This window comes from Tamandua tetradactyla, chromosome 21, assembly GCF_023851605.1.
Source record: "Tamandua tetradactyla isolate mTamTet1 chromosome 21, mTamTet1.pri, whole genome shotgun sequence".
In the NCBI taxonomy this organism is placed as follows: domain Eukaryota; kingdom Metazoa; phylum Chordata; class Mammalia; order Pilosa; family Myrmecophagidae; genus Tamandua; species Tamandua tetradactyla.
Genome location: NC_135347.1, coordinates 56604492 through 56629972, shown reverse-complemented (window position 1 = coordinate 56629972; position 25481 = coordinate 56604492). Strand labels below are relative to the sequence as shown.

At 40.3% G+C, this 25481-nt stretch overlaps 1 protein-coding gene across 2 annotated transcripts in view; it reads left to right on the top strand.

The window, feature by feature from the left end:
• The window catches only part of ANKDD1B (ankyrin repeat and death domain containing 1B), a 75789-nt gene that overhangs the window by 16142 nt on the left and 34166 nt on the right, over positions 1-25481 (top strand). For both annotated transcript variants that reach the window (XM_077139410.1, XM_077139409.1), the window contains exons 2-5: positions 8444-8547; positions 11125-11223; positions 21495-21593; positions 21707-21811. In XM_077139410.1, the coding sequence (XP_076995525.1) occupies positions 8444-8547; positions 11125-11223; positions 21495-21593; positions 21707-21811 (407 nt within the window). The remainder of the gene's footprint in view (positions 1-8443; positions 8548-11124; positions 11224-21494; positions 21594-21706; positions 21812-25481) is intronic.

Genomic DNA, 25481 nt, shown 5'->3' with positions numbered 1-25481 from the left:
CAGTTTTTCTTTTAATGGTTATGCCTTTAATATCATCTATAAGACCTCTTTGCCTAACACCAGGTTATGAAGTTTTTCTCTGATATTTTCTTCTAAAAGTTTTATATTTCAAAGAAATTTCTGTTGAGGTTCATATTTTTTTATATGATTGTCCAGTTTCCATACCATTTGTTGAAATGACTATCTTTTCCATGGGACATACCAGGAACAACAAGGACCTGGAAATAGAACTTCCCTCCCATTGGATTTATTCACAGGGGCAAGGAGCTGGGACCAGGGCTGTGTGAGAACCGGGAGGAGGAGTTGAGAGAAGTTCCACTCACCTGGCAGAATGCACTAGCTAAAGCACAGTGGGAGGTCTGGCTCTCCACCTCAGAAGTCCACTCCCAGGTTCACTCTCTGGATGTAAGTGGTAATTAAGAGTTTGGCCTTTGGATTCTGGCTGCCTAGGACAGTTCTATCATTTATTAATTATAAGGCATGAGTAAGTGGTTTAACTTTTCTAAACCTCAATTTACTCATCTGAAAGGACACACGGGGGTGCTTCTGTTATAAAACTCCTGGGATGGTCCAGCATCCGAAGGTCAGTGGGAGGAGGGAGAGCCAGGAAAGGAAAGTGGGAAGCAGCAGGTGGTGTCACAGATGCCTGGAGAACAACATGTGTTTCAGAGGAAGTGTGGTCCATTGGGCCAAAGTCTGCCAGAGTTCAGGTCAATGATAGGAAAGGGATGACTGACTTTTGGCAAGATGGAGTGACCTTGACAAGAGCAGTTTCAGTGGAGAGTGGGAAAGATTTCTGATTGGCATGAGTTGAGACAAGGATGTGAGATGAGGAAGTAGAGACAGCAATTATAGAACACTTTTCAGAAGTTTGGGATAAAAGGAGGTAGAGAAATGGAGGGAGAGTTGGAAAGGCATGTGAGGTCAATGGAGGGTGTTGTATATTAGGAAAATTATAGCGTCTCTGTGTATGCTGAGGGAAATGATCCACTGGGAAGAAATTACACTGCCCAGAGCAGACATGGGATAATTTCTAGGAAATTGATATTTGAAATAATTGGAAAGATGAGAGAGGATGGAATCCAGAGCCCAAGTGGAAAGGTAGGTCTTGAATAGACACAGCATACCCCATTCGTGCAGATAGTAATAAAAGCAGAGAGTATGGATACACCTGGAGGCAGGTTTTTAGACTTGTGGGAAGTTACGGGAATTCCTGTCTAGTTTTTTCTTATTTCTCTATGAGTTAATATTATCAACTTAAAATTAGGCAGTGGTAGTATGGGGCAGTCAGTTAGGTAAATCAGTAAATTAGGGTATTTGAGGAGAAAGGAAAAAAGCATGAAATTTTGGAGAATGGAAGACTAGGGAAATGTAGTACTATTGTTAGCAATGCTGAGATCCTACTTGAGATGAATGGGTAAGAATTTAAATGAGAGACCAGTTAGCACATATAAGTCGGGAAAGACTAACTTTTCCTGTGGCACAAATAACCCCTAAATCTGAGTGACTGAATGTAACAGTCATTTATTTATTGCTAATAAATTGCTCATGCAACAGATCTGACATGAGTTAATGAGATCCTCTGCTCTACCTAAATTCTCAGGTCCAGTGTTAAGAACTGAGATTTCATCCTACTTGTGAGCAAAGGAGTTAGCCTGCCTCAGTGCCATAGATGCTGGCAGAAGATATTTCAGGATTAGAGACTGTGTGGGTTTTATTACTCACAGCAATAGCTGTAGCCAAAGTGTCAACATTTGTATCAGTTCCCCAAGCCCCAGATCCCACAAGGAGATGTGATGAGGGCCTGATGATACCTGCAAATGCAGTGGGTTGTGTTACAGAAAAAGAACCCTGCACTTAGGGAACCCAAATCTTTTGTGAGCATGAATGGCCTTTGCTTCAGAGAAGGACACTGTCTCTGTCTCCCAAGACTGTGCCCTATACAATCATCCTTGAAAACATAGCCTGGAACAAAGGCTGACAATGCTTCTGCTTGTAAGACTTGCAGAAACATGGGAGACCATGGAGAATTGTCTCCCAACACCAAGTTAATGGAGGTGCCACCATCTTGAGACCCCTCTCTTTAAACACATGGCTTGCAGGGTTGACAAAGCAAGGGAAGGGAGACCTGCAGGATGACACAGGAGCTTTACACTGACTCAGACCCAAAATGACACACCATCACTTTCTGCTTTCCTTCCATTGGACGGAACTAGACAATAGCCCCTAACTGCATGGGAGCTGGGATGTGTACTTAGCCATGTGTCCAAGTAAGAGTGGAGAACCAGATGTTAATAAACATTCACAATGTCTACTACAGCATGGTTGTGTGTTTTTCTCCAGCATCACTTAGCTGGCCAGATGCAGGAATGGAGCCAGTGCAGTTGGGTTTAATCTCAGGGAGGTTAGGATTCTGAACAACTAGTCTGACAGAGGAGAATGGCTGGGGAGGTAGGGTCATTTGTATGAAATCAATTTCAAGGATGGACCATGTAATCTAAGCTGGGTAAGGAAGGAAGGACAAAAGGGATGAATAATATGGGGAAAATGGTGAGAACAATGGAGTGGAGAACTCAAGGTTGCACAATTTCTGGACTGGGAGCATAGAGCAAGTGAGTTGAGTGGATGAGAAACGGTGGTCAGAGAACAGAGTTCTTAAAGTGAAGATTTCAGAGGGAGTGTAGTTTTGAGTGAGGATTAGGCCAAGAGTGTGACTGAAATTGGGTGGTGGAGGTTAGGCTGAGGGAAAGATAGAGATGAGATTAGAGGTGAAGGGGTCAAGGAACTGTGAAGCCAAGATGTTGGATTAATCATCTCCTAGGACGTTGCAGTCACCTAGGGTCCCTCATTGGACTTGGCAGCATTCTGAGGGGCTGTTCTGGGTTGCTAGCTGCCAGAAGGCAACACACCAGAGATGGATTGGCTTTCAGTAAAGGGGGATTTATTTAGTTAACTTGGAGTTCTTCAGAGGAAAGGCAGCTAACTTTCAATGAGGTTCTTTCTTTTTTTTTTTTTATAATATCCCCTTTTTTTTCTTTTTTTAACTATTTTTTATTAATTAAAAAAATTAAACAAAACATTAAGATATCATTCCATTCTACATATACAATCAGTAATTCTTAATATCATCACATAGTTGCATATTCATCATTTCTTAGAACATTTGCATCAGTTTAGAAAAAGAAATAAAAAGACAACAGAAAAAGAAATAAAACGTTAACAGAGAAAAAAAAAGATAATACATACCATACCCCTTACCCCTCGCTTTCATTTACAACTAGAATTTCAAACTAAATTTATTTTAACATTTGTTCCCCCTATTATTTATTTTTATTCCATATGTTCTACTCTTCTGTTGATATAGTAGCTAAAAGGAGCATCAGACACAAGGTTTTCACATTCACAGAGTCTCATTGTGAAAGCTATATCATTGTTCAATCACCATCAAGAAACATGGCTACTGGAACACAGCTCTACATTTTCAGGCGGTTCCCTCCAAGCCTCTCCACTACATCTTGAACAACAAGGTGATATCTACTTAATGCATAAGAATAACCTCCAGGATAACCTCTCGACTCTGTTTGGAATCTCTCAGCCATTGACGCTTTGTCTCATTTCACTCTTCCCCCTTTGGTTGAGAAGGTTCTCTCAATCCCTTGATGTTAATTCTCAGCTCATTCTAGGGTTTTTCTCAGTCCCTTCATGCTGAGTCTCAGCTCATTCCAGGATCTTTGTCCCGCGTTGCCAGGAAGGTCCACACCCCTGGGAGTCATGTCCCACGCAGAGAGGGGGAGGGTGGTGAGACTGTTCATCATATTGGCTGGAGAGAGAGGCCACATCTGAGCAATGAAAGAGGCTCTCTTGGGGGTGACTCTTAGGCCTAGATTTTAAATAGACTTGACCTATCCTTTGTGGGGTTAAGTTTCATGTGAACAAACCCCAAGACTGGGGGCTCAGCCTATAGCTTTGGTTGTCCACACTGCTTGTGAGAATATCAAGAATTCAACTTGGGGAAGTTGAATTTCTCCCCACTCTCACCATTCCCTGAAGGGGGCTTGCAAATACTTTTCCAGTCACTGATCAAATCACTCTGGGATTCATCGGGGCATCACTCTGGACAAACCAACAAAATCTCGTGTCCTACCTGAGATTCCAAGTACTTATGACATTCAATCAAACTATCTACATGAGTTTTATTAGGAAATACTCTAGTCAAAATACAAATTTTGTAACAAATAAACATTTTTTGCTTTAGTCTCACACATAAGGTGACATTTTAAAGTATTAATTATCATTTATTTTCAGCACCTTGCAATAATCACATTCCTTTGTTCTTCCTCATGCAAAAACATTTTTAAAATTGTACATTGTACATTTCACTATTATTATACACTCTAGGCATTCCTAGACTATACCATCTCGATCTTTACCATCTATCTTTCTTTCTGATTTCATTTATGTCCCCAGCCCTCCTCCCTCTATCATTCTCACATGCAGCTTCATTCAGTGTTTTAACATAATTACATTACAGTTAGGTATTATTGTGCTGTCCATTTCTGAGTTTTTATATTCAGTCCTGTTGCACAGTCTGATCCCTTCAGCTCCAATTACCCAATATCTCACCCTATTTCTATCTCCTGATGGTCTCTGTTACCAAGGAAATATTCCAAGTTTATTCACTAATGTCAGTTCATATCAGTGAGACCATACAGTTTTTGTCCTTTTGTTTCTGGCTAATCACACTCAGCATAATGTTCTCAAGGTCCATTCATGTTGTTACATACTTCATAAGTTTATTCTGTCTTAAAGCTGCATAATATTCCATCTTATGTAAATGTCACAGTTTGTTTAGCCAACTGTCTGTTGATGGACATTTTGGCTGTTTCCATCTCTTGGTAATTGTTAATAATGCTGCTATAAACATTGGTGTGCAAATGTCCATTTGTGTCCTTGGCCTGATGTCCTTTGAGTAGAGACAGCATATAGGTGGGTCCTGTTTTTTAATCCATTCTGCCAGACTATGTCTTTTGATTGGAGAGTTTAATCCATTAACATTCAGTGTTATTACCGCATGGGTAGTACTTTCGTCTACTATTTTGCCTTCTGGATTTTATATGTCATATCTAATTTTCCTTCTTTTTACCTTTACTCATAGTCTTCCTTTCTACACTCTTCTCCACACCTCTCTCTTCTGTCTTCGTATCTGTCTCTAGTGTTCCCTTTAGTATTTCTTGCAGAGCTGGTCTCTTGGTCACAAATTCTCTCAGTGATTTTTTTGTCTGAAAATGTTTTAATGTCTCCCTCATTTTTCAAGGACAATTTTGCTGGATATAGAATTCTTGGTTGGAAGTTTTTCTCTTTTAATAATTTAAATATATTATCCCACTGTCTTCTCGCCTCCATGGTTTCTGCTGAGAGATCTGCGCATAGTCTTATTGGGCTTCCCTTGTATGTGATGGATTGCTTTTCTCTTGCTGCTTTCAAGATCCTCTCTTTCTCTTTGACTTCTGACATTCTGATTATTAAATGTCTTGGAGTATGTCTATTTGGATCTATTCTCTTTGGGGTACGCTGCACTTCTTGGATCTGTAATTTTAAGTCTTTCAAAAGAGTTGGTAAATTTTCAGCGATAATTTCCATCTCCTCCTTTTCCCTTCTCTTCTCCTTCTGGGACCACCACAACACATATATTCGTGCGCTTCATATTGTCTTTCAATTCCCTTGGTCCCTGCTCATATTTTTCCTTTTTTTTCCTATAGTTTCTGTTTCTTGTCGGATTTCAGATGTTCCATCCTCCAGTTTTGAAATCCTATGTTCTGTCTCTTGAAATCTACCATTGTAGGTTTCCATTGTTTTTTTCATCTCTTCTACTGTGTCTTTCATTCCCATAAGTTCTGTGATTTGTTTTTTCAGACTTTCAGTTTCTTCTTTTTGTTCTTTCCTTGCCTTCTTTATATCCTCCCTCAATTCATTGATTTGGTTTTTGATGAGGTTTTCCATGTCTGTTCGTACATTCTGAATTAATTGTTTCAGCTCCTGTATGTCATTTGAATTGTTGGTTTGTTCCTTTGACTGGGCCATATCTTCAATTTTCCTAGTGTGATTTGTTATTTTTTGCTGGCGTCTAGGCATTTGATTACCTTAATTAGTTTATTCTGGAGATTGCTTTCACTTCTTTTATCTAGGGTTTTCTTGCTGGATGAATTTGTTGTCTATCTGTTCTTTGACATTCAGTTCAGCTTTATCTGGACCTTTAGCTTAAGTTTTGTTTAACAGAGGAGAATTTTTCAGTTCTTGTTTTCTTGTTTCTTGCCCTGCTTGTGTGGTGCCTTCCCCCCACACACACACTTAGGAGGGTCTACTTAGATATTATAGACCCCAGCCAGATTTTCCCAGACCAAACTGGCCTCCTATCAGGAGGAAAGAGTCACCTCCGTCGGTTTTCCCTGAGGGTGAGACCCAGCAGGTTGAAAGACTTTCCTGTGAAGTCTCTGGACTCTGTTTTCCTTATCCTGCCCTGTGTGTGGCGCTTGTCTGACTGCATGTCCCAGCAGCATAATATGCTGCGGTACCTTTAACTTTGGCAGACTCTCCCTGCTGGGGGCGTGGTGGAGACAGAGGAGAGCTTGTGGGCTGGTTTTAATGGCTTCAAATTACCAAGCCCTGGTGTCTGAATTCCTTGATGGAGGGATTCCACCTGGGTGGGCCTTCACCCCTCCCCTGGGGAAGGCATAGGCTCCAGATAAACCCCCAAAAGAGCTCACTTCTGCCTATGCCTGGGGCAGTTGCAGCCTGAAAAGCCCTGTTGCTCTATCCAGAGGCATCAAGCCTTTGTAGATACACAGCCATGAAAACCTCTGTTTCCTTCCTCCCCCCCCCCCCTTTTTCTGTCAGTCCTGCCCCCTTGGCACCGGGGCAAAGATAAGCAACCTCCACTTTGATCAGGTTCACCTAAGCTGGGGGCCTATTTTTAGTAGTCAGAATTTGTTAATTAGTTCCACAATTGGCGTTTGATTGTGCCCAGTCCCTGCTGCTGGTAAAGTCCTTTCCTTTCCCCTCTGGGAAGCGGCCTGTAGGGGAGGGGCACTGGCCACCGCAGCTTTAGGAACTTAGGGTTCTGGGGAGGCTCACAGCCGGTTCAGCTGGTCCAGACTGGGGTACGCTGTGTGTCTGGTCACTGATGTGGCCCCTGGAGCTGTTCTGTACTGTTTCTGGGTATTTAGTAGTTGTTCTGGAGGACGAACTAAAATGTGCACGTTGTTAAGCCACCATCTTGACCCAGAAGTTCAATGAGGTTCTTTCTTATGTGGGAAGGCACAGGGTGATCTCTGCTGGCCTTCTCTCCAGGCCTCTGGGTTCCAACAACTTTCCCCAGGGTGATTCCTTTCTGCATCTCCAAAGGCCTGGGCTGAGCTGCAAGTGCTGAGATGAGATATGCTGAGCTGCTTGGCTGTGCCACATGGAGCTCTCTCATTTAAGCACCAGCCAATTAAATCAAACATCGTTCATTTCAGCAGGCATGCCTCTTAGCCGACTGCAGATGTAATCAGCAACAGATGAGGTTCACATGCCATTGGCTCATGTCCACAGCAATAGAACTAGGCCCCTTCACCTGGCCAAGTTGACACCTGAATCTAAATACCACAGGGGCCTTAACAGAAACTTGGAAAACTCCTCAACAGTCCTTCTCCAAAACCTCTCTTTCTTTTTAGGAGCTAGTCTATTGCTGATTTTACTTAGCCTCAATTCTGACTTTACTGCCCAGTGTTGGGGTTGCCCCTTGTGAGTCCACAGCTCTCCTACAATATAAAAAAAAATTAATAAATTCTGGAATCTTCTCTTTGCTGGCTAATAAAATCTGCCACCTGATTATGTTCATTTGTGTATGTAATTTTTATAGTAAGTGTGAATTTACTTTTATCTCCTTTACTATAACTGAGAATAAAGCGTGTTCATTGTTTTGAGTCTTTGGGTGTGTTGATAGGATATGCTGTGTTTTGTTCCTAGAGACACATCTGCACAGGGTCTGCAGACAAGGATTTTACCCCTGTAAGTTTATGTGGAGCATTTGGGCTCCTTCCTTTCTAATCTTGTAGAAACTTTTGATAAAGAATGTGCCCTGAGATGTCTGTGGTCGCCCTCTGACTCCCTACAACCAGGTACTACGTAGCTGACTTCAGGGCGGTCCTTGTGAATTATGTTTTGCTTGGGACCAGAACCTCTTATAAGGGTCTGAAAACACTTGCAGTGCTAGGAGAAAGTGTAGTCTTAACACCGCAGCTTTATAAAAGATCGTTGTAAAGTTCCCATGTCCTAAACGCAGAATGTGAAAGTCTCAAGGCTGTTCTTCGCTATTTTAGAGTTTTAAGGTTTGCCACGTGAGGTTGGCTTTCTCTTTGGCCCCCTTAAATTCCCTCAGTCATGCTCGCGTGCTTTCTTTCAGTGCTGCCGAATGAGAGAAGCTTTCAGTGTGCTGCTAAAAGCAATAATTTGGATCTCATGGAGAAGCTCTTTGACTTGAAGGTTAACATTAATGCCGTGGACCACGTGAGTAGAAGTCACAGATATGACAAGTGCCTGCTCCAAGTGGTGGCTGGGGTTCCATAGGTCAAATGAACGCATAATATAAAGAAAATGGATTGGGCTGGTGCAAGTAGGGGAGGTCTACGTTGGTCAATTCAAGGGTGTTTAAAGGTGAAACCAAGCAGTGGCGCAGGTGCAGATTGTTCCGTTTGTCTTACCACAGGGAACGTGCAGAAGTGTTCACGCACGTGCAAGCCTAAGGGTGGCACGCGCTGGCTGTCAGGGTCGGACCCAGCTCCCACCTGCATCAGAGTGTCAGGAGAACTTCCCACCCAGCCCGGGACGCAGGGCGTAGTTCATTTCATGCTCGGGGTGCTTTGCCCCCCAAGGATGCCATTTGTGGTTGGGTTCTTCCAAATTCGAAGTCCAGAGGAAAGATGTGACTTTTTTATCTTACTGCTTTTGAAATAGAGTGCATCTGCATATTGGACCCTGGGCCTTTTCTGGAACCTGCTCTTAGTCGCTTGTTCTTCAAATGTCTGGTCATGAGGGAGGGGTCCGCTGAGAGAAATATGGATTTCTTGTTGCTCGGTCTTGTGGGATTTCCTCACAGCCACTCAAGTCAGGGCTTATCCAAGTGAGTTAAAGGGGCTGGGTCTATTGCTGAGGACAGTTTATGTGGTTTGAGGTGGGCGTGGCAGAGGAGGGTATACAGTGATCCTAAGTGAAGCACACGCTTCAGGCCCCGTAGACAGTCCTGTCTGTGGCACTGGGGGACAGGGCTAGGGGGGCATTTGCCATGTGTCCCATGGTCCTGTGACGATACAATTTGCAAAAGTAAGAAATTTTGATAGCACTCAGTTAAGGCTGCTGACGCTGGCCTTAGCAAAGCCTCCCCAAATTGCCTAGACTTCCAGTTCCACAAGCCCTAGTCCGTCGCAGGCAGTGGGGGTCAGAGAAACTGAAGTTGCAGGGTCTGAAATACATGATTGTTGTCTACGGCCATACCACCCTGAACGCGCCTGATCTCGTCTGAAATACATGATTGCAGCAGCGGAATGTTTTGGATTTGTGCGTGCATGGGTGAGGGAGGTTGTGTTTGCTTGTGTGGTCATGTGTGGGAATTTGTGTGTGTGTGCATATCATGTACATGAATGTACGTGTATATGATGTTTTATGGGTGTGGTATTCATGTTTCATAGACAGCCTAAAGAGGAGAATGACAACAAAATTTTGCTGCTCAACAATTTTAGGACCTCCCTGTCCCGCTCAAAAAAGGAAAGGAAGAGAGGGAAGGAAAGAAAAGCCTACTGAAGGATAATTTCTACATGGTTTCAAAAAGTATAGGATTTAAAAAATATGAGTATAGATCTCAAGATTATGATGGTCATGGAGATTAATTATTGAATAACATAAGTGAAGCTATAACAAGTTTTCCAAGTAGCAGGAAGATTCTCCAATATACTTTGAAACAATTAAAAAATTTGCACCCACAATCTTCTGATATTTTGAACCATATTTTTATATTAAAGTAGTTGGAAAGAGTACAGTCTCAGATACTTGAACTTACAGTAAGTGTGGCAAGTTATTATAAACTCCTGATGAATAGTTATGCTTTGTAATGACATCTGTTTTAGTCTTGTTTACCGCAAGTTGTTGACATGGCTACTTGCAAAATGCCTTCAATCTGTGATGACAGATATGACAACAGTGCAAGTGATTTTACTGAATTATCTAGGATGCTATTTTGATTTGCATCCTTATTCACAAAGAAAGTTAACAGGGGAACTTTTAAATCCAGACTTGACATACTAAGGCAAAGCTCTAGATTGCAATGTAAAAATAACTCATGTTTTGTTAAACTTAGTTTATCACTGGTTTAGGACATCAAATGTTTAAACCGTTCTCATATTTTTGTAATACATTATTTATATAAAACAGAACATTAAATCCATGCCCAGGTATCTTCTTTGGGAGAAAAAATAGTGTCTAGAATATGGGAAATATGACACATGTATTACTTACAAACGAAACACATCAGGCTATCTTGGGAGAGCCCAGGAGCAGTATGTTGGGTTTCCTTTGAAGGAAAAGACACAGCTTCATAGCTTGCTTTGTTTCTTTGTTTGTTTCTTTTTCTTTCAGAGGCAATTCATTGTTTGTTTCAGTAACATTTATGGCCCAAAAAATTACAGAAGAAAGACCATGAAAAATTATTGTTGTGCAATAGCAATATCTTCTGTGTAGAAAAATGTACCACCATTAATGATTGCAAGTGGGAAAAATAAAACTCTTACTCTCTAAATGAAATCTATTATATAGCTACAATGACAGGTTATGCAGTAGGCTTCATCTAGAGGTATATTCCCCAGTGACTTCCCAAATTCCCTGATATTATCTGATAATTGATGAAGGCAGGATTCTGCTGGACACAGTTCTCCCTACTTCCAAAGGCAAATGCAAAGAGTAGAGCTAAATAATCAAAATATGAACAGGTGATAGAAACTTATGGTTATTCAAGAAACAGAAATCTAAACATGATAAATAGTGATCAGATGACTGATGGAGTGTATCATACAAAACAAAATTGTGTTTCCTCAGCTGAACCGCACAGCCTTGCATTTTGCAGTGGGAGCAAATCATTTATCTGCGGTGGATTTCTTGCTTTGTCACAAGGCCAGGGTGGATGTTGCTGATAAGGTAAGTCATCTTCATTTGGTAGGACTGGTTGGAGCAGAACCAATAAAAGTCTTACAGCTAAGAAGGGAAAACTTGAGTCACTTCAGATTTTTTACATGCACACAAAATCTGTCCGTTGGCAGTTTTCATTATGGAAAGGTCTATTTAGAAAACATACCTATTATGTATTCTCTGTATTTGGTAACTAAATTATTTACCCATTACCTACAGCATTTGGGCTCCACTTATTTTCCATTATAGACCTTATGGCTAGTAGCACGCATTTGTAAAATGTTGTTCAGAGTGTACTATATGATGTGGAAGACAGAAGCTAATTGGCACTAGGAACATTAAATCTTGACTTTGCTCTGTGAACTCTGAGCTTACCCTTGTGAGAACAGTATTATAATACCCAATTTACAGATAAGGAGACTGAGACACAGAGCAGTCAAGTATCTTCCCCAAGAAATTTTATTTAAGAGGATTTAGAGCTGGGATTTGAACCTCTCTTGTCTAATTCCAGAGACAGTGCTCAATTAGAATTAAGAATGAGTGTAATGATTTGTCTGCCTAGAGATCAGAATCTACCCTGAGAATCTTCTGCCTACGTTTCCCACCTTCTCTTACCACTGTAGGTCTGGCAAAACAAAATCACTCGGGCTGGGGATTCCCAACACTTTGCTTATCAACTCCAACTGCAGAAGAAGATGGCGGCCTGTGTCCTAGGTTCTTGGTTCTCAATTAATCCAGTGGATCCTGGTTCTTAAGTTATTCAGAATAGTCTCACTTGGAACCTTATGTTTTCTCTCTGGACTCTGACTTTCTGAAGGATAAAGTTCAGCTTTGCTTTACCGTCACAGCTCACAGTTGCCAGGCTTTAGGGTCTGCTTTAGTCGATGTGTGGGAGGTGCCTGAATGGGGTTGGCTCAGTCCAACTGGTTGGTCACTTGCTGGTTTCGTCAGCACAGACCTAGCACCGACTTGGTCATGGTAAGTCTGTCTTTGTTTCTTCAGTACAGCATGTCCCTCTTTGTCCTTTTTTTCTCTCTATTACTAGGCAAGTAGATTGAAAGATATGTAACAGAAGCAGAATGAAGTATTACTTTTTAAAAATTGGCACCAAACATGTCAACTCAGAGTACATTTAATTGTATTAATGTGTGTGGCACTTGAGAAATGGTGTCCTTTAGGTCTGGAAATTGTTATGTGATTGTTTTGCAATATTAACTTGCAAAAGATGCTTTGATAACAGACCAATTAACCAAGAGTATACTCTTACTTAGATATTGAAAACCTATTACAAATCTTTTTATTTTACTATAATTTTTAAATTAACATACTGTATAATAAAGTTTCTTTCTGGTTCTATGACTTCTATGAGTTTTAACATATGTCTATATTCATATAAGCAGTGCCATAATCAAGATACAGAACAGTTCCATCACCCGGAAAATTCCTTCATACTGCCTCTTTCCAGTCAAATCCCTCCCCCTACTCTCTTCTGGCAACCACTGATCTGTTCCCCAACTCCATAGTTCAGCCTCTTTGAGAATGACAATTAAATGATATTATAGTATATGTACCCTTTTGAGACTGGCTTCTTTCACGTAGCCAAGTGCCTCTGAAATTCATCTATGTTGTTTCATGTATCAGTAATTCCTGCCTTTTTATTGCTGAGTAATAGTCCATTGTATGTTTTTACTACAGTTTGTTTATCCATTCACCAGTTGAAGAACATTTGCATTGTTTCCAATTTTCAGCTATTACAAATAAAGCCACTGTAAATAGTCATGCACAAGTATTTATTTTCATTTCTCTAGGGTAAGTACTTGGGAATACAATTATTAGGTCATATGGTAAGTGTGTCTATAACTCTACAAGAAATTGCCCGACCATTCTCTAGAATGACTGTGCCTCTTGCATCCCCTCAGGATGTAGGAGCGTTCCACATCCCTACCAACTTGGTATTGTCAGGTTTTTAAAATTTTAGCCATCCTTTAGAATGGTGTGTATTACCATCTCATTGTGGTTTTAATTTGCATTTCCCTAATAGCTAATGATATCTAGCATCTTTTCATGTATTAGTTGTCATTTGTATTTCTTCTTTGGTAAAGAGCCTGTTTAAATAGTTTGCCCATTTAAAAAATTGGATTGTTTATTTTCTTATTGTTGAGTTTTGAGAGTTCTTTTTCAATACATCCTTGGTGAAATATGTAATTTGGTAATATTTTCTTAAAGTATGTAGCTTGTCTTTTTCATGTGTTTCACAGAGAAAAAGTTTTAGTTTTGGTTAAATACAAATGACCTATTTTTTAGAATTTATTAGCTATTGGTATCATATCTAAGAATGGTTTGCCTAACTTAAGGTCACAACTTTCTCTTATTTTCTTCCAAAAGTTTTATAGTTGTGTTTTACATTTAGATCTATGAACATTTTGAATTAATTTTAGTAAAATGTATGAGGAATAGGTTGAGGTTCTTTTTTTTTTTTTGCATATGTACAACCAGTTTTGCAATACCATTTGACACCGTTGTCATTTCAGTTTTCAGTCTCTGCAGGGCTCTTTGCATATGACCCACAAGTCCAGCATCCAGTGATCGGTCCGAGAGACCTGTGCCGTGGCTCACTGCATAGCTCCGTTCCCAAAGCCTTTGTTATGTTGTTTGGGGTCAGATTCGTGCATGGCTCACGGGTGGGCCCAGGACTGAATACTCGATGTTATGAGATCCCTTCCTTGAGCCCCTCCTCTCCAAGACCATCTTCCCTCCCCCAGCTCCTGACCCCTTCCACTTGCCTGGTCCTCTGGCTAGGTAGCTGAGGAGACAGTCTTCCAATTCTGCCATGCACCTGCCACAGTTAGGTTTTCCCAAATTAGGGCCAAGCAGTGGAGGGTAGAGAGAGCAGGGGAAAACAGGGACCTCTCCTGCCCCACTCGTCTGATCACACTTCCTCTGGTTGGAGAAGATTGCCTTCTTTCTGAACTGTAGGTGCTTGACTGGTGACGGACATGCCTGCCACTGTCAGGTGCTGCTTTGGTAGTGGACTTGTCTGGGGGCAGGAAGAGGAAAAATGGAAGAATTTCCCCTTCTTGTCTGTCCTACTGGTGCTCCTTCTGGTCCTTAGAGCAGAAAGAGAGGGTTTCCCTCGGAGCTCTTTCTGACATGCCGCGGGCACGGTTCTGAGCTGGAAGATATGGAAGGAGAAACCCAAACAGGAAAATCGCCACAGGATCATTTGTACTTTGAGTTCTTGTTTCTTTCCCCACTCCATGTTTTACTTTTTAGCTGCTTCATGCATTCTGTTTAGAGATTTTAGTTGCCTTTGATGGGAGAGACAGGGCGGAGTGTGCTTACTCCATTATAACATTACACATAATCCAAAAATCTTTATTATGCTACAAAGTAAAAATCCTGAGATAAATACATGTATGTCCATTGCCTGGATTGAACACCATATTTTCTTTTAAACAACATAACTGTGGATCGCTGCGTTTCTAATATATGCATACAGTACTGGTTTATGACACAGTGCAAGCCAACTGTTCCCTAAATGATGGAGAGATATTTTACTGTGTTCTCTCTGAGGCTTTTCCAAAACATATATTTATTTTTTTTACCCTGTATGTGGAGTATGAGTGTGGCTAACATCAGCCTGTCTTAATTTTGCCTCATAAAATTGAGATGCTGTCAATTCATTATATCAGAAATATAGTAATTCCTTATGTAGCTCTGTTTCCAGCCTTGAAAACTTTGGTAAGTTAAATATTTTTATCATTAGTGTAGTTATTCACAATGTCAATAGTACATACATAATAAAATGGTGATTATAATTCATGCAATGCCATGTTTGGTCAGATCTGTCAGCTGCTTTGGGTGATGAATCTTGAGCTTGACTTGGCAGGATAAACCAGTGTGGCAGGTCTGGTCCTGCAAATACCACACCTGTTTGCAAAAACTAACAATTGGGCCCCTTCGCCATCAACACTTACTGAGTGCCTTTTGTGGGTTAGTCCCGCTGCCAAATACTGGGACTCAGGTAAATTCTTCTCCTCAGTGTGGTCCTGGAAGCAGAATCTTGGGTCCCACCCCAGACCTTCTGAAATCAGAACCTGCAGTTCCACATGAGCCCCAGGTGATTGTATTTGAGAAGCACCAGTATGAGCTGTAGACGCTCTCTCTGGTAAAGGGCCTGCAGTCTCTCTGGGAGCAAGGACAGAAACTTGAGGTTGATCCTGAGTCCTAGGAAGAGGCAAGTTGGTTTCAGAAACTCAAGTTGTTTGCAACTTGAATGTCTGGCTTTTGGATTATTTTTTTTTCAGGAAAGAATATATTTGTATATATGTATATCACATAAACAAACAAAAAGTTATTACATAAGAAAAAAATGTAACAGTTTATGTAAGTACCTAACATATGAGCATGCTGTTACATCTAAAACAAAAAATAAAAAGGTAACATTGGTAATATATATATTACCAAGTGTGCATTAAAGAATTCTCTAATATAAAACATTTCAAGTGTGGAGAATAGTTTTTCAAGATACAGAAAACAATTGTTAAGCTAAGCGCACCCACAATTCCTATAAAAACATGCTTGTGAAGATAAAATTCATCTGCGCACTCATTTCTCAGATGTGCAAAATCTACAAAATAGTTCATCACTGGAAACTGCCTCCTTTTTTTTATATCTTAATGGGTTATTTTATTTTATTATTTTTTTTTTATTAACGGAAAAAAAAAGAAATTAACACAACATTCAGAAATCATACCATTCTACATATGCACTCAGTAATTCTTAACATCATCACATAGATGCATGTCATCGTTTCTTAGTACATTTGCATCGGTTTAGAGGAACTAGCAACACAACAGAAAAAGATATAAAATGTTAATATAGAGAAAAGAAATAAAAGTAGTAATAATAGTAAAAAAAAAAAAACAAAAAAAACCCTATAGCTCAGATGCAGCTTCATTCAGTGTTTTAACATGATTACTTTACAATTAGGTATTATTGTGCTGTCCATTTTTGAGTTTTTGTATCTAGTCCTGTTGCACAGTCTGTATCCCTTCAGCTTCAATTACCCATTATCTTACCCTGTTTCTAACTCCTGCTGGACTCTGTTACCAATGACATATTTCAAGTTTATTCTCGAATGTCCGTTCACATCAGTGGGACCATACAGTATTTGTCCTTTAGTTTTTGGCTGGACTCACTCAGCATAATATTCTTTAGGTCCATCCATGTTATTACATGCTTCATAAGTTTATCTTGTCTTAAAGCTGCATAATATTCCATCGTATGTATATACCACAGTTTGTTTAGCCATTCTTCTGTTGATGGACATTTTGGCTGTTTCCATCTCTTTGCAATTGTAAATAACGCTGCTATAAACATTGGTGTGCAAATGCCCGTTTGTGTCTTTGCCCTTAAGTCCTTTGAGTATATTCCCAGCAATGGTATTGCTGGGTCGTATGGCAGTTCTATATTCAGCTTTTTGAGGAACCGCCAAACTGCCTTCCACAGTGGTTGCACCATTTGACATTCCCACCAACAGTGGATAAGTGTGCCTCTTTCTCTGCATCCTCTCCAGCACTTGTCATTTTCTGTTTTGTTGATAATGGCCATTCTGGTGGGTGTGAGATGATATCTCATTGTGGTTTTGATTTGCATTTCTCTAATGGCCAGGGACATTGAGCATCTCTTCATGTGCCTCTTGGCCATCCATATTTCCTCTTCTGGTAGGTGTCTGTTCAAGTCTTTTTCCCATTTTGTAATTGGGTTGGCTGTCTTTTTGTTGTTGAGTTGAATTGCCTCCTTTTTTGCACTGAGTTCCAACACTGGTATGAATTCTGAATTACACAATTAATGTAGATTGCATCTATTTAATATGAATAGTTAAAATAGCAATTTATTTGTAGAAAAATCACTTCCTTATGTTCTTTAAGAAAAAACACTATGTTTAGAAAATAGCTATTACAACAAATTGTGCTTTGGAAGATCTGAAACTCTAAATCAATGTGCTTCACCAATCATAAGTAGATCTAAAAAACCATAACTGAAAAGAACACAAATATTAAAAGTTGATCAATTTAATGATTATAAAATTGGTTTGTTGTAAAAGGAATTCAAGAATACCCAGTTCAAGTCTTATCCCACTGCTACGCAATATAGCCAAGAGGCAGTTAGACACTTTTACATTAGGAACAAGGACATAAAACAGGAAAGACCACATCAAGGCTGTGATTCAGACTTAAAAAGAGAAAAGTACTCTTGGGGTCCCCTTCAGGTCAGTGCAGAGGGTATATGGTAAGATCAAAGCACTGTGTCAGGTACCACAGTGTTGCTACGGCATTGAGGTGGCTTTTGGATTTTATAATTAGTGTTTGAAAATTTATTTTTTCCTTATATATTTTTTAAATGTTTTTAATGATAAACAAACATACATTCTCGACATACAAACATTCTTGACATCGTTACGAACAGTGACTCACAATATCATCACATAGTTGTGTGTTCATCACCACGATCAGTTTTTGAACATTTACATCACTCCAGCATAGGAAAGAAAGTAGAAAAAACTCATACATGCCATACCCCTTACCACTCCCTCTCGTTGACCACTAGTATTTCAATCTGCTCAACTTATTTTAACCTTTGCTCCCCCTATAATTGTTTATTTCTTATCCATGAAAATATTATCCATAGGTAAAAGGAGCATCAGACACAAGGTTTTCATGTTTTAAATGTTGGTGTCTTTGAAATAAAGAATGACCTTTTCGGGAAGAATGGAGTGCCTATCAGTTCCATTTCTTTCTTTTTCTTCTTTACTATTCTGTGTTTTCTTTTTACTGTAGCAACATGTACACAGAATAAAATTTTCCATTCTAACCCCTTTCAAGTATACAAATCAGTGGTGTTAATTACATTCACAAATTGTGCTGCTGTCAATACCACCCATTCCCAAGTTTCCTCTCACTCCATCAGAAAGTGTGCCCCCACTAAGCACTAGCACCACATACTCCACCTGCACCCCTGCCCCTGTTAACCTGGATTCATTCTAATTTGTGACTCTGACTTTGAATATCCTAAGTGTTTTATATGTGAGATCATGCAAATTTGCCTTTTTGGTCTATCTTATTTCCCTCAATGTGATGTCTTCAAGGCTCACCCATGCTGTGCATGTTGCATGACTTCCTTCCTTTTTGTGGCTGAATAATATCTCGGTGCATGCATGTGCCACATTTTGTTCATCTGTTCATCTGTTGATGGACATTTGTGTTGCTTCCATCTTTGGGCAATTGTGACTAATGCTGCTATAGACATTGGTGTGCAAATATCTGTTCAAGTCCCTGCCTCCAAATTTTTGGGTATATACTTAGTAGTAAGACTGCTGCATCATATGGTCATTCTACCCTTAACATGCTAAGGAAACACCGAATTGTTTTCCACAGTGGCAGCCCAATTTTGTATTCCTACCAATAACACGTAAGGGTTCCTATTTCTCCACAACCTCATCAACGTTATTTTCTTTCTTTTCTTTTTTTTTTTAATAGCAGCATTCTTGTGGGTGTGAAGTACCATCTCATTGTGCTTTGATTTGCACTTCCCTAGTGACTAATGATGTTGGGCATCTTTTGATATGCTTATTGCCTGTTTGCATATTTTCCTTGGAAAAATGTCTCTTCAAGTCTTTTGCTCTTCTTTTTAGGTGAGTTGTTTGCCTGTTTTGTTCTTGAGTTGTAGCAATTCTTTATATATTCTAGATATTAAACCGTGATCAGGTATATGGTTTCCAAATATTTTCTCACATTCTGTAGGTTGTGTTTTCACTTTTCTGATAAAGTTCTTTGCACAAAAGTTTTAAATTTTGCTGAAGCCCCATTTTTCTATTTCTTCTTTTTTTTGGTTGTGCTTTTGGTGTAAAGTCTAAGAATCCACTGCCTAATACAAATTTTTGAAGAGCTTTCCCTATGTTTTATTCTAGGAGTTTTATAGTTTTAGTTGTTGTACTTAGGTATTTGATCCATTTTGAGTTAATTTTTGAATATGGTGTGAGGAGGGGTCCACCTTCATTCTTTTGCATGGTGGTTTCCCATTTGTTGAAGAGACTCTGCTTTCTCCATTGGCACTCCTGTCAAAAATCAGTTGACCTTAGAGGTGAGGTTTTATTTCTGAACTTTCAATTTGATTCCATTTGTCTGTGTATCTGTCCACACTGTTTTGATTACTGTAGCTTTGTAATAAAATTTAAAATCAGAAAGTTTCAAGTCCTCTAACTTATTCCTTTTCAGATGTTTTTGGCTATGTAGGGCCTGTGGTGGTGTGAAGCTGTTCTGTGTCCCAGAAAATCATGTTCTTAAATGCCATCCATTCCAGTGGGTGCAGACCTATTTTCTGATTAGGTTATTTTAATTGAGATGTGACCAACCCCATTCAAGGTAGGTCTTAATCCTCTTATTGGAGTCCTTTATAAGGGGATAAGAGACTCAGAAGCTAAGAGGGGAAATTAAGAGAAGTTTAGAGAGAAAAGCTCCAGAGAAGCTGAGAGAGAAGGACACATCCACAGAAGCTGCGAGAGGGAGACATGAAGCCAGGACTGGAAACACCAACCTGGGAGAGAAGGACAAGCAGGCGTCACCATGTGCCCTGCCGTCTGGCAGTGGGGCCCAAGCTCACGGGTAATCAGTTTTCAGAGAAGGGGTCATCCTGTGGATGCCTTAACTGGACATTTTGACCGCCTTAGAACTGTACATTTTTAAGCTAATAAATCCCTACTGTTAAAAACTGGTCTTTTTCTGGTATACTGCATTTCATCAGCTTTGCCAAACCAAAACAGGACCCCTTACCTTTCCATATGAATTTGATGATTGGCTTTTCCATTTTTGCCAAGAAGGCGGTTAGAATTTTGATTGGTATTGCATAGAGTCTGTAAATTGCTTTCGGTAGAACTTATAGAAATAGCTTAATTATAGTTATTTTTTCCAATCCATGAACACAGGACAGCCCCCCATTTACTTAAGTTTTCTTTAATTTCTTTCAGCAACATTTAGTAGTTTTCTGTCTACATATCTTTTACATCCTTGTTTCAATGTCATCTTAGATATTTTATTCTTTTAGGGTTATCGTAAATGGAATTTTTTCTTGATTTCCTTTTCGGATTTTTTATTGCTAGTGAATGAAGCATCACTGATTTTTATGTTTTTCTGTTGTATCTGCCACTTCGCTGAATTAGTTTGTTGGATGTAGTAGCTTTGTTGTAGATTTCTCTAGATTTAGTGTCTATCAGTTATATGCGAAGCCAGATTTAGTACTATTGAAAATGGAGGATTCATGTAGGGAAACCTAATTGAAGGGGTGGCAGTGTGCTTAGGGGATATTTTTGATGAACTTCAACTAGTTGGTTATTTCTTCTGATTAGCTATTTCTTCAAAACACCACACTTCATTGTCCTCTGGGAAGAAGAGTGCAGAAGAGTTTTCGTTATACGGGATTGTAAATATGTAAACAGACTAAATCACCATGTAGTGTGACGGTTGAACTGTAAATGTGATAAAGTGATAGGGCTTGTACTTCTAGGGCAGGGCTTCTCCATAGCAATACTATCAACATTTTGGGCCAGATCATTTTTGGAAAGGAGAGATGGACTGTCTTGTGCATTGCAGAGTGATTGACTATTAGCATCATGCCTGGCCTCTCCCACTAAGTGTCAATTTCATCCCCCAGTCAGGACAACAAACATTTCCATTTGCCTCAACTCCAAATGCCTCCTGGAAACTCACAATTGATTTGAGAGCTACCAATTTAGAGTATCCTTTAATAATCTAGAAGTTGCTGGTCTGCCTCTCTAAGCCTGAACTCTACTGAGAGTAAAAGCATACATTAATTCAGTTTCTGGGTCTGACAAAATAAATCCAAAATCCGCTGTATGTTGGAAATGGTTTATTTGTGGTTTTTCTTGACTTGTAAGAGTGGCTTCATATATTAGAGAAGGTCATCATCTGCCATCTTTATTGAAGTTACAGTTTTAAAAATGGATCATTTGTTTATTGGCTTTATGATCTATCTCTCATTTTGTGACTTCTGGATTAAGATGCTCTACATTTTGGTCTAGATTTTCTTCTAATGTATGTATTAGGTATTCTTCAAATGCATTTGTGTTATTTGTGTGCTAATATTAAATTTTCTCTCTGTTCCTTAATTGTCAACAGTCTAGAATTAGCTTTGCCTGTGCGGACTGAGATAGCACACGGTGGCTAATTCGAGCGTTGTCTTCTTCTCTCTTCTTGGGGAAGCACGGCTTGACGGTAATTCACCTTGCAGCCTGGGCTGGAAGCCTGGAGATCGTGCTCATGCTGGTGAAAGCTGGAGCGGACCAGAGGGCCACGGACCAGGTAGTTATGCGGGTTACAGCTGGGCAGAAGCTCCGCTCCCCGGCGCAGGGTTAGAATGTGGACAGGCTCCGAGGATGCCGTGTAAGTACCTCCCCCACCCTGTTTCTCTGCAGAATGGAATGAACGCGCTCCACTTCGCAGCTCAGAACAATAGTGTACAGGTCACCGAGTACCTCGTTCAGGATTTGCACCTGCAGAGTCTGGACCAGCCTGATGAGGTGCGTGTAGAGAGGTGGGAGGTGTAGAGAAGCAGGACGTGTGGAGAGGTGGGACGGGACGTCCCCAGGCCCCACGGAGCTCTGCTTCCCATCCGCCTTGCGGAGCTGCCGGTGCAGGCTGGGTCCTGCTGTCAGACCCTCCCTCCGCGCGGCGTGCCGCGGGGCAGAAGAGCAGTGTGGTGGGCGGGGGCCCTGGCCCCTGCGTGGCGGGGAGGTTACAAGTCCTGATGAAGCAGCCAGAATCTTTCCTTTCTTGTTCCTCATCCAGGCAGGGATGTGGACAGTCCCCTTTCCTTTCGGCACTCGGAATGGATGCCTGAATTTTACCCTGTTATGCCTGGCCTTTTAGGATATATTTGACCCAAAGCGACGCAGTAACGAGCCATGCAGTATAACGCAGTTTCATGGCATTTGTCTAGATTATTTTCTTTTCATAAGTACATATAATAATAATACCAGTCATCATTTACTGAGTGTTAATCAATGTGCTAGATACAGAGCGAAACTACTTGCATTCGTTATTTCAGCGAGGGGTCTGTCTGACTCATCCAAGTGCTCAACAGATTATTGCAGAAGGAAAGAATTATCTCACTGACCCCATGTGAGGGAGAGGAAAATGAGACTTGGAAAAGCTCAGCAGCTGCTCCACGGCCTCGTAAGTGGAAAGTGGCAGAGGCAGGACTTGATCCAGGCATGGCGGATTCCAGTCTCCTTGCCGCTCTGTCTTCCTTCTCAGATGACAGTGGGCTCTCCAGTGGGCCGGGGACTGGCTTTTTGTTTTGTTTTGTTTTGCTGTTCCTAATACATCTCCCCATAGGCCTTTTCACAGAGCATATCTTTTGTGGCATTGGAATTTTGATTCCTTAGCAGTGGGATGTATTTCATGAATGGGACCTAAACTTCGCTGTGCCATTAGAGCATTAGTCTCCTTAAAAGTTTCTCTAGAAGTTGATCATTAATGTTCACTTCGTTTCACTTCTTTTAACAAAAAAGAGATTTTCCTGGGCATTCTAAAAAGAAAGCCCACACACACAAAATAAAAAAAAACTACTTCTTCAAATGAGGTCTATGAGTTTCTTTTACTTCCTCTGCAGTGACTAAATAACTACACATTTACAGCTTAATGAGGTTACATGAGGGGCCACCACGTAACTATTAAGCAGGTTCTCAATTGCTGAGAGCTCAGTTTCCCCATCTGTAAAATGGAAATAATAAAGCCTAACTCATGGTAGCACCAAGGCGTGACTGGGGAGGTGGTTCCTTGGCTCCTGTGTAACTTCTCATCGGCACATCCCTATTCTTTGATACAGACTGTTGATGTTATGTAAAGGTCTGTGCACAGGAACACCCTGGTGAGCCGTTCTGCTCCCCACTTCTAATCAGATGCCACCCCTAAGCTATTTCTATGGAGAAATATTGAAATAGCCACTATTGGAATCCGTAAATGAGATATTGACTATAGAGTATTTAGCAAAAAACCAGCCAAAATATAACGGCTCAGTATGGAATTTCTTATGGCAGTTATAATAATAATAAAATAGACTATCTGATTTCTTCAAACTGACAATCATAGTCAAACACCGTTTTGTGTCAGAACAAGGAAGCTGGGTTATTTCCAGCTTGATTTGTATAAAGGAAGGATGCAACCTGTAAATGAACTTCACTCCGTTTCATTCATCAGGTATTTGTTAAGAACCAATTACGTAGGAGACGCACTGTTATTTCCATTGCGTCGGTCTCTGATTGCACTCAGTGGAGCCAGCAGGGTATGGGGTAGATCAGGTCACAGAGGTCAAACCATGGCTACAGGGAGCCAGCCCCACTTCTCGAGCTTGGATGGGGCCAGCAGCCTTCCTGTCCATCTCTTTTTGGCTGTCCTTGGGTCTGTCCCAACATCATTCCTCTGTCTTCTCCTCTGGCTCTGGAAGCAGGACCATCTGTCTAGCTAAGAGACCCTTAAAGTGAAGGCAGGCTCAGAGACATACGAGGAAGAGGACTGGACAGAACATGGGGTCTCTCTGGGTCATCCAGAGAGGAGGGCCTCTGACTCCAGTTGTACACCCATAAGGAAATGATGGGTTGATCAGTGATAAAAAGCAAAGCTCTTTTCCTGAGATCTGTGAGCTGTGGTCAAGTATGTTGGGAAAATGTAGTGGGAGCTTTAGATGACCTCAATGAAATGGACAAATTCCTAGAAACATACAAATTATGTATGCTAACTGAAGAAGAAATAGCAGTTCTCAACAAACCACTTACTGGTAAAGGCATTGAATCAGTAATCAAAAACCTCCCTACAAAGAAAAGTCCAGGGCAGATGGCTATACAGGAGAATTCTACCAAACACTGCAAGAAGACTTAACTCGAATTCTGCTCAAACTCTTCCAAAAACACTCCCTAATTCACTCTATAGGGCCAACATCACCCTCATACCAAAGCCAGATAAAGATACCACAAGGGAAAAAAACATTATTGACCAATATCTCTTATGAATACAGATGTAAAAATCCTCAGCAAAATACTAGCAAACTGAATCCATAGAAGATTAAAAGAATTACATACTGTGATCAAATGGGATTTATCCCATATATGCAAGGGTTGGTCAATATAAGAAAATCAATGTAATATACTATATTAATAGAACAAATTTAAAAATCCACATGATCATCTCAATTGATGCAGATAAAGCATTTGACAAAATCCAGCACCCTTCCTTGATAAAAAAAAAAAGAAGAAAACTTAGAACACTAGGAATAGAAGGAAACTTCCTCAGCATGACTGAGAGCATATATGAAAAGCCCACAGCTAACATCCTACTTAGTGGTGAAAGACTGAAAGCTTTCCAAAAAAGATCAAGAACGAGAAAAGGATACCCGCCGTCACCACTGTTACTCAACATTGTAATGGAAATTCTCACCAGAGAAAACAGGCAAGAAAAGGAAATAAAGAGCATCCAACTGGAAAGGAAAAAGTAAAACTTTCCCTATTTACAGATAACATGATTCTGTATACTGAAAAATCCACAAAAAGCTCCTAGAACTAATAAGTGAATTCAACAAAGTGACAGGATGTAGGATCCACACCCAAAAATCAATAGGGCTTCTATACGCAAGGAATGAAAAATCAGAAGAAGAAATCAAGAAAAGATTCCATTCACAATAGCAGCCAAAAGAATCAAATATCTATGAGTAAACCTAACCAAGAATGTAAAGAACTTGTGCACAGAAAACTACAAAACTCTGTTAAAAGAAATCAGAGAAGATCTAAATAAATGGAAGCATATTCTGTATTCATGGATTGGAAGAGTAAATATCATTAAGATGTCACTTCTACCCAAATTGATTTACAGATTGAACACAATCCCAATAGAAAATTCAATAGCCTACTTTGCATAAATTGAAAAATTATCAAATTTATTTGGAAGCACATTATAAGGCTACAGAAATAGCATAGTACTGGCATAAAGATAGAAATATTGAATAATAGACTCAAAGTGAGAGTTTAGAGGTAGATCCTTGCATCTATGGCCAATTTTTTTTGCATCGGCAGGCACCGGGAATCGAACCCAGGTCTCCAGCATGGCAGACAAGAACTCTGCCTGCTGAGCCACCATGGCCCACCTGCTAGTTGATATTTGATAAGGCTCAACTGGGACAGAATAGTCTCTTCAACA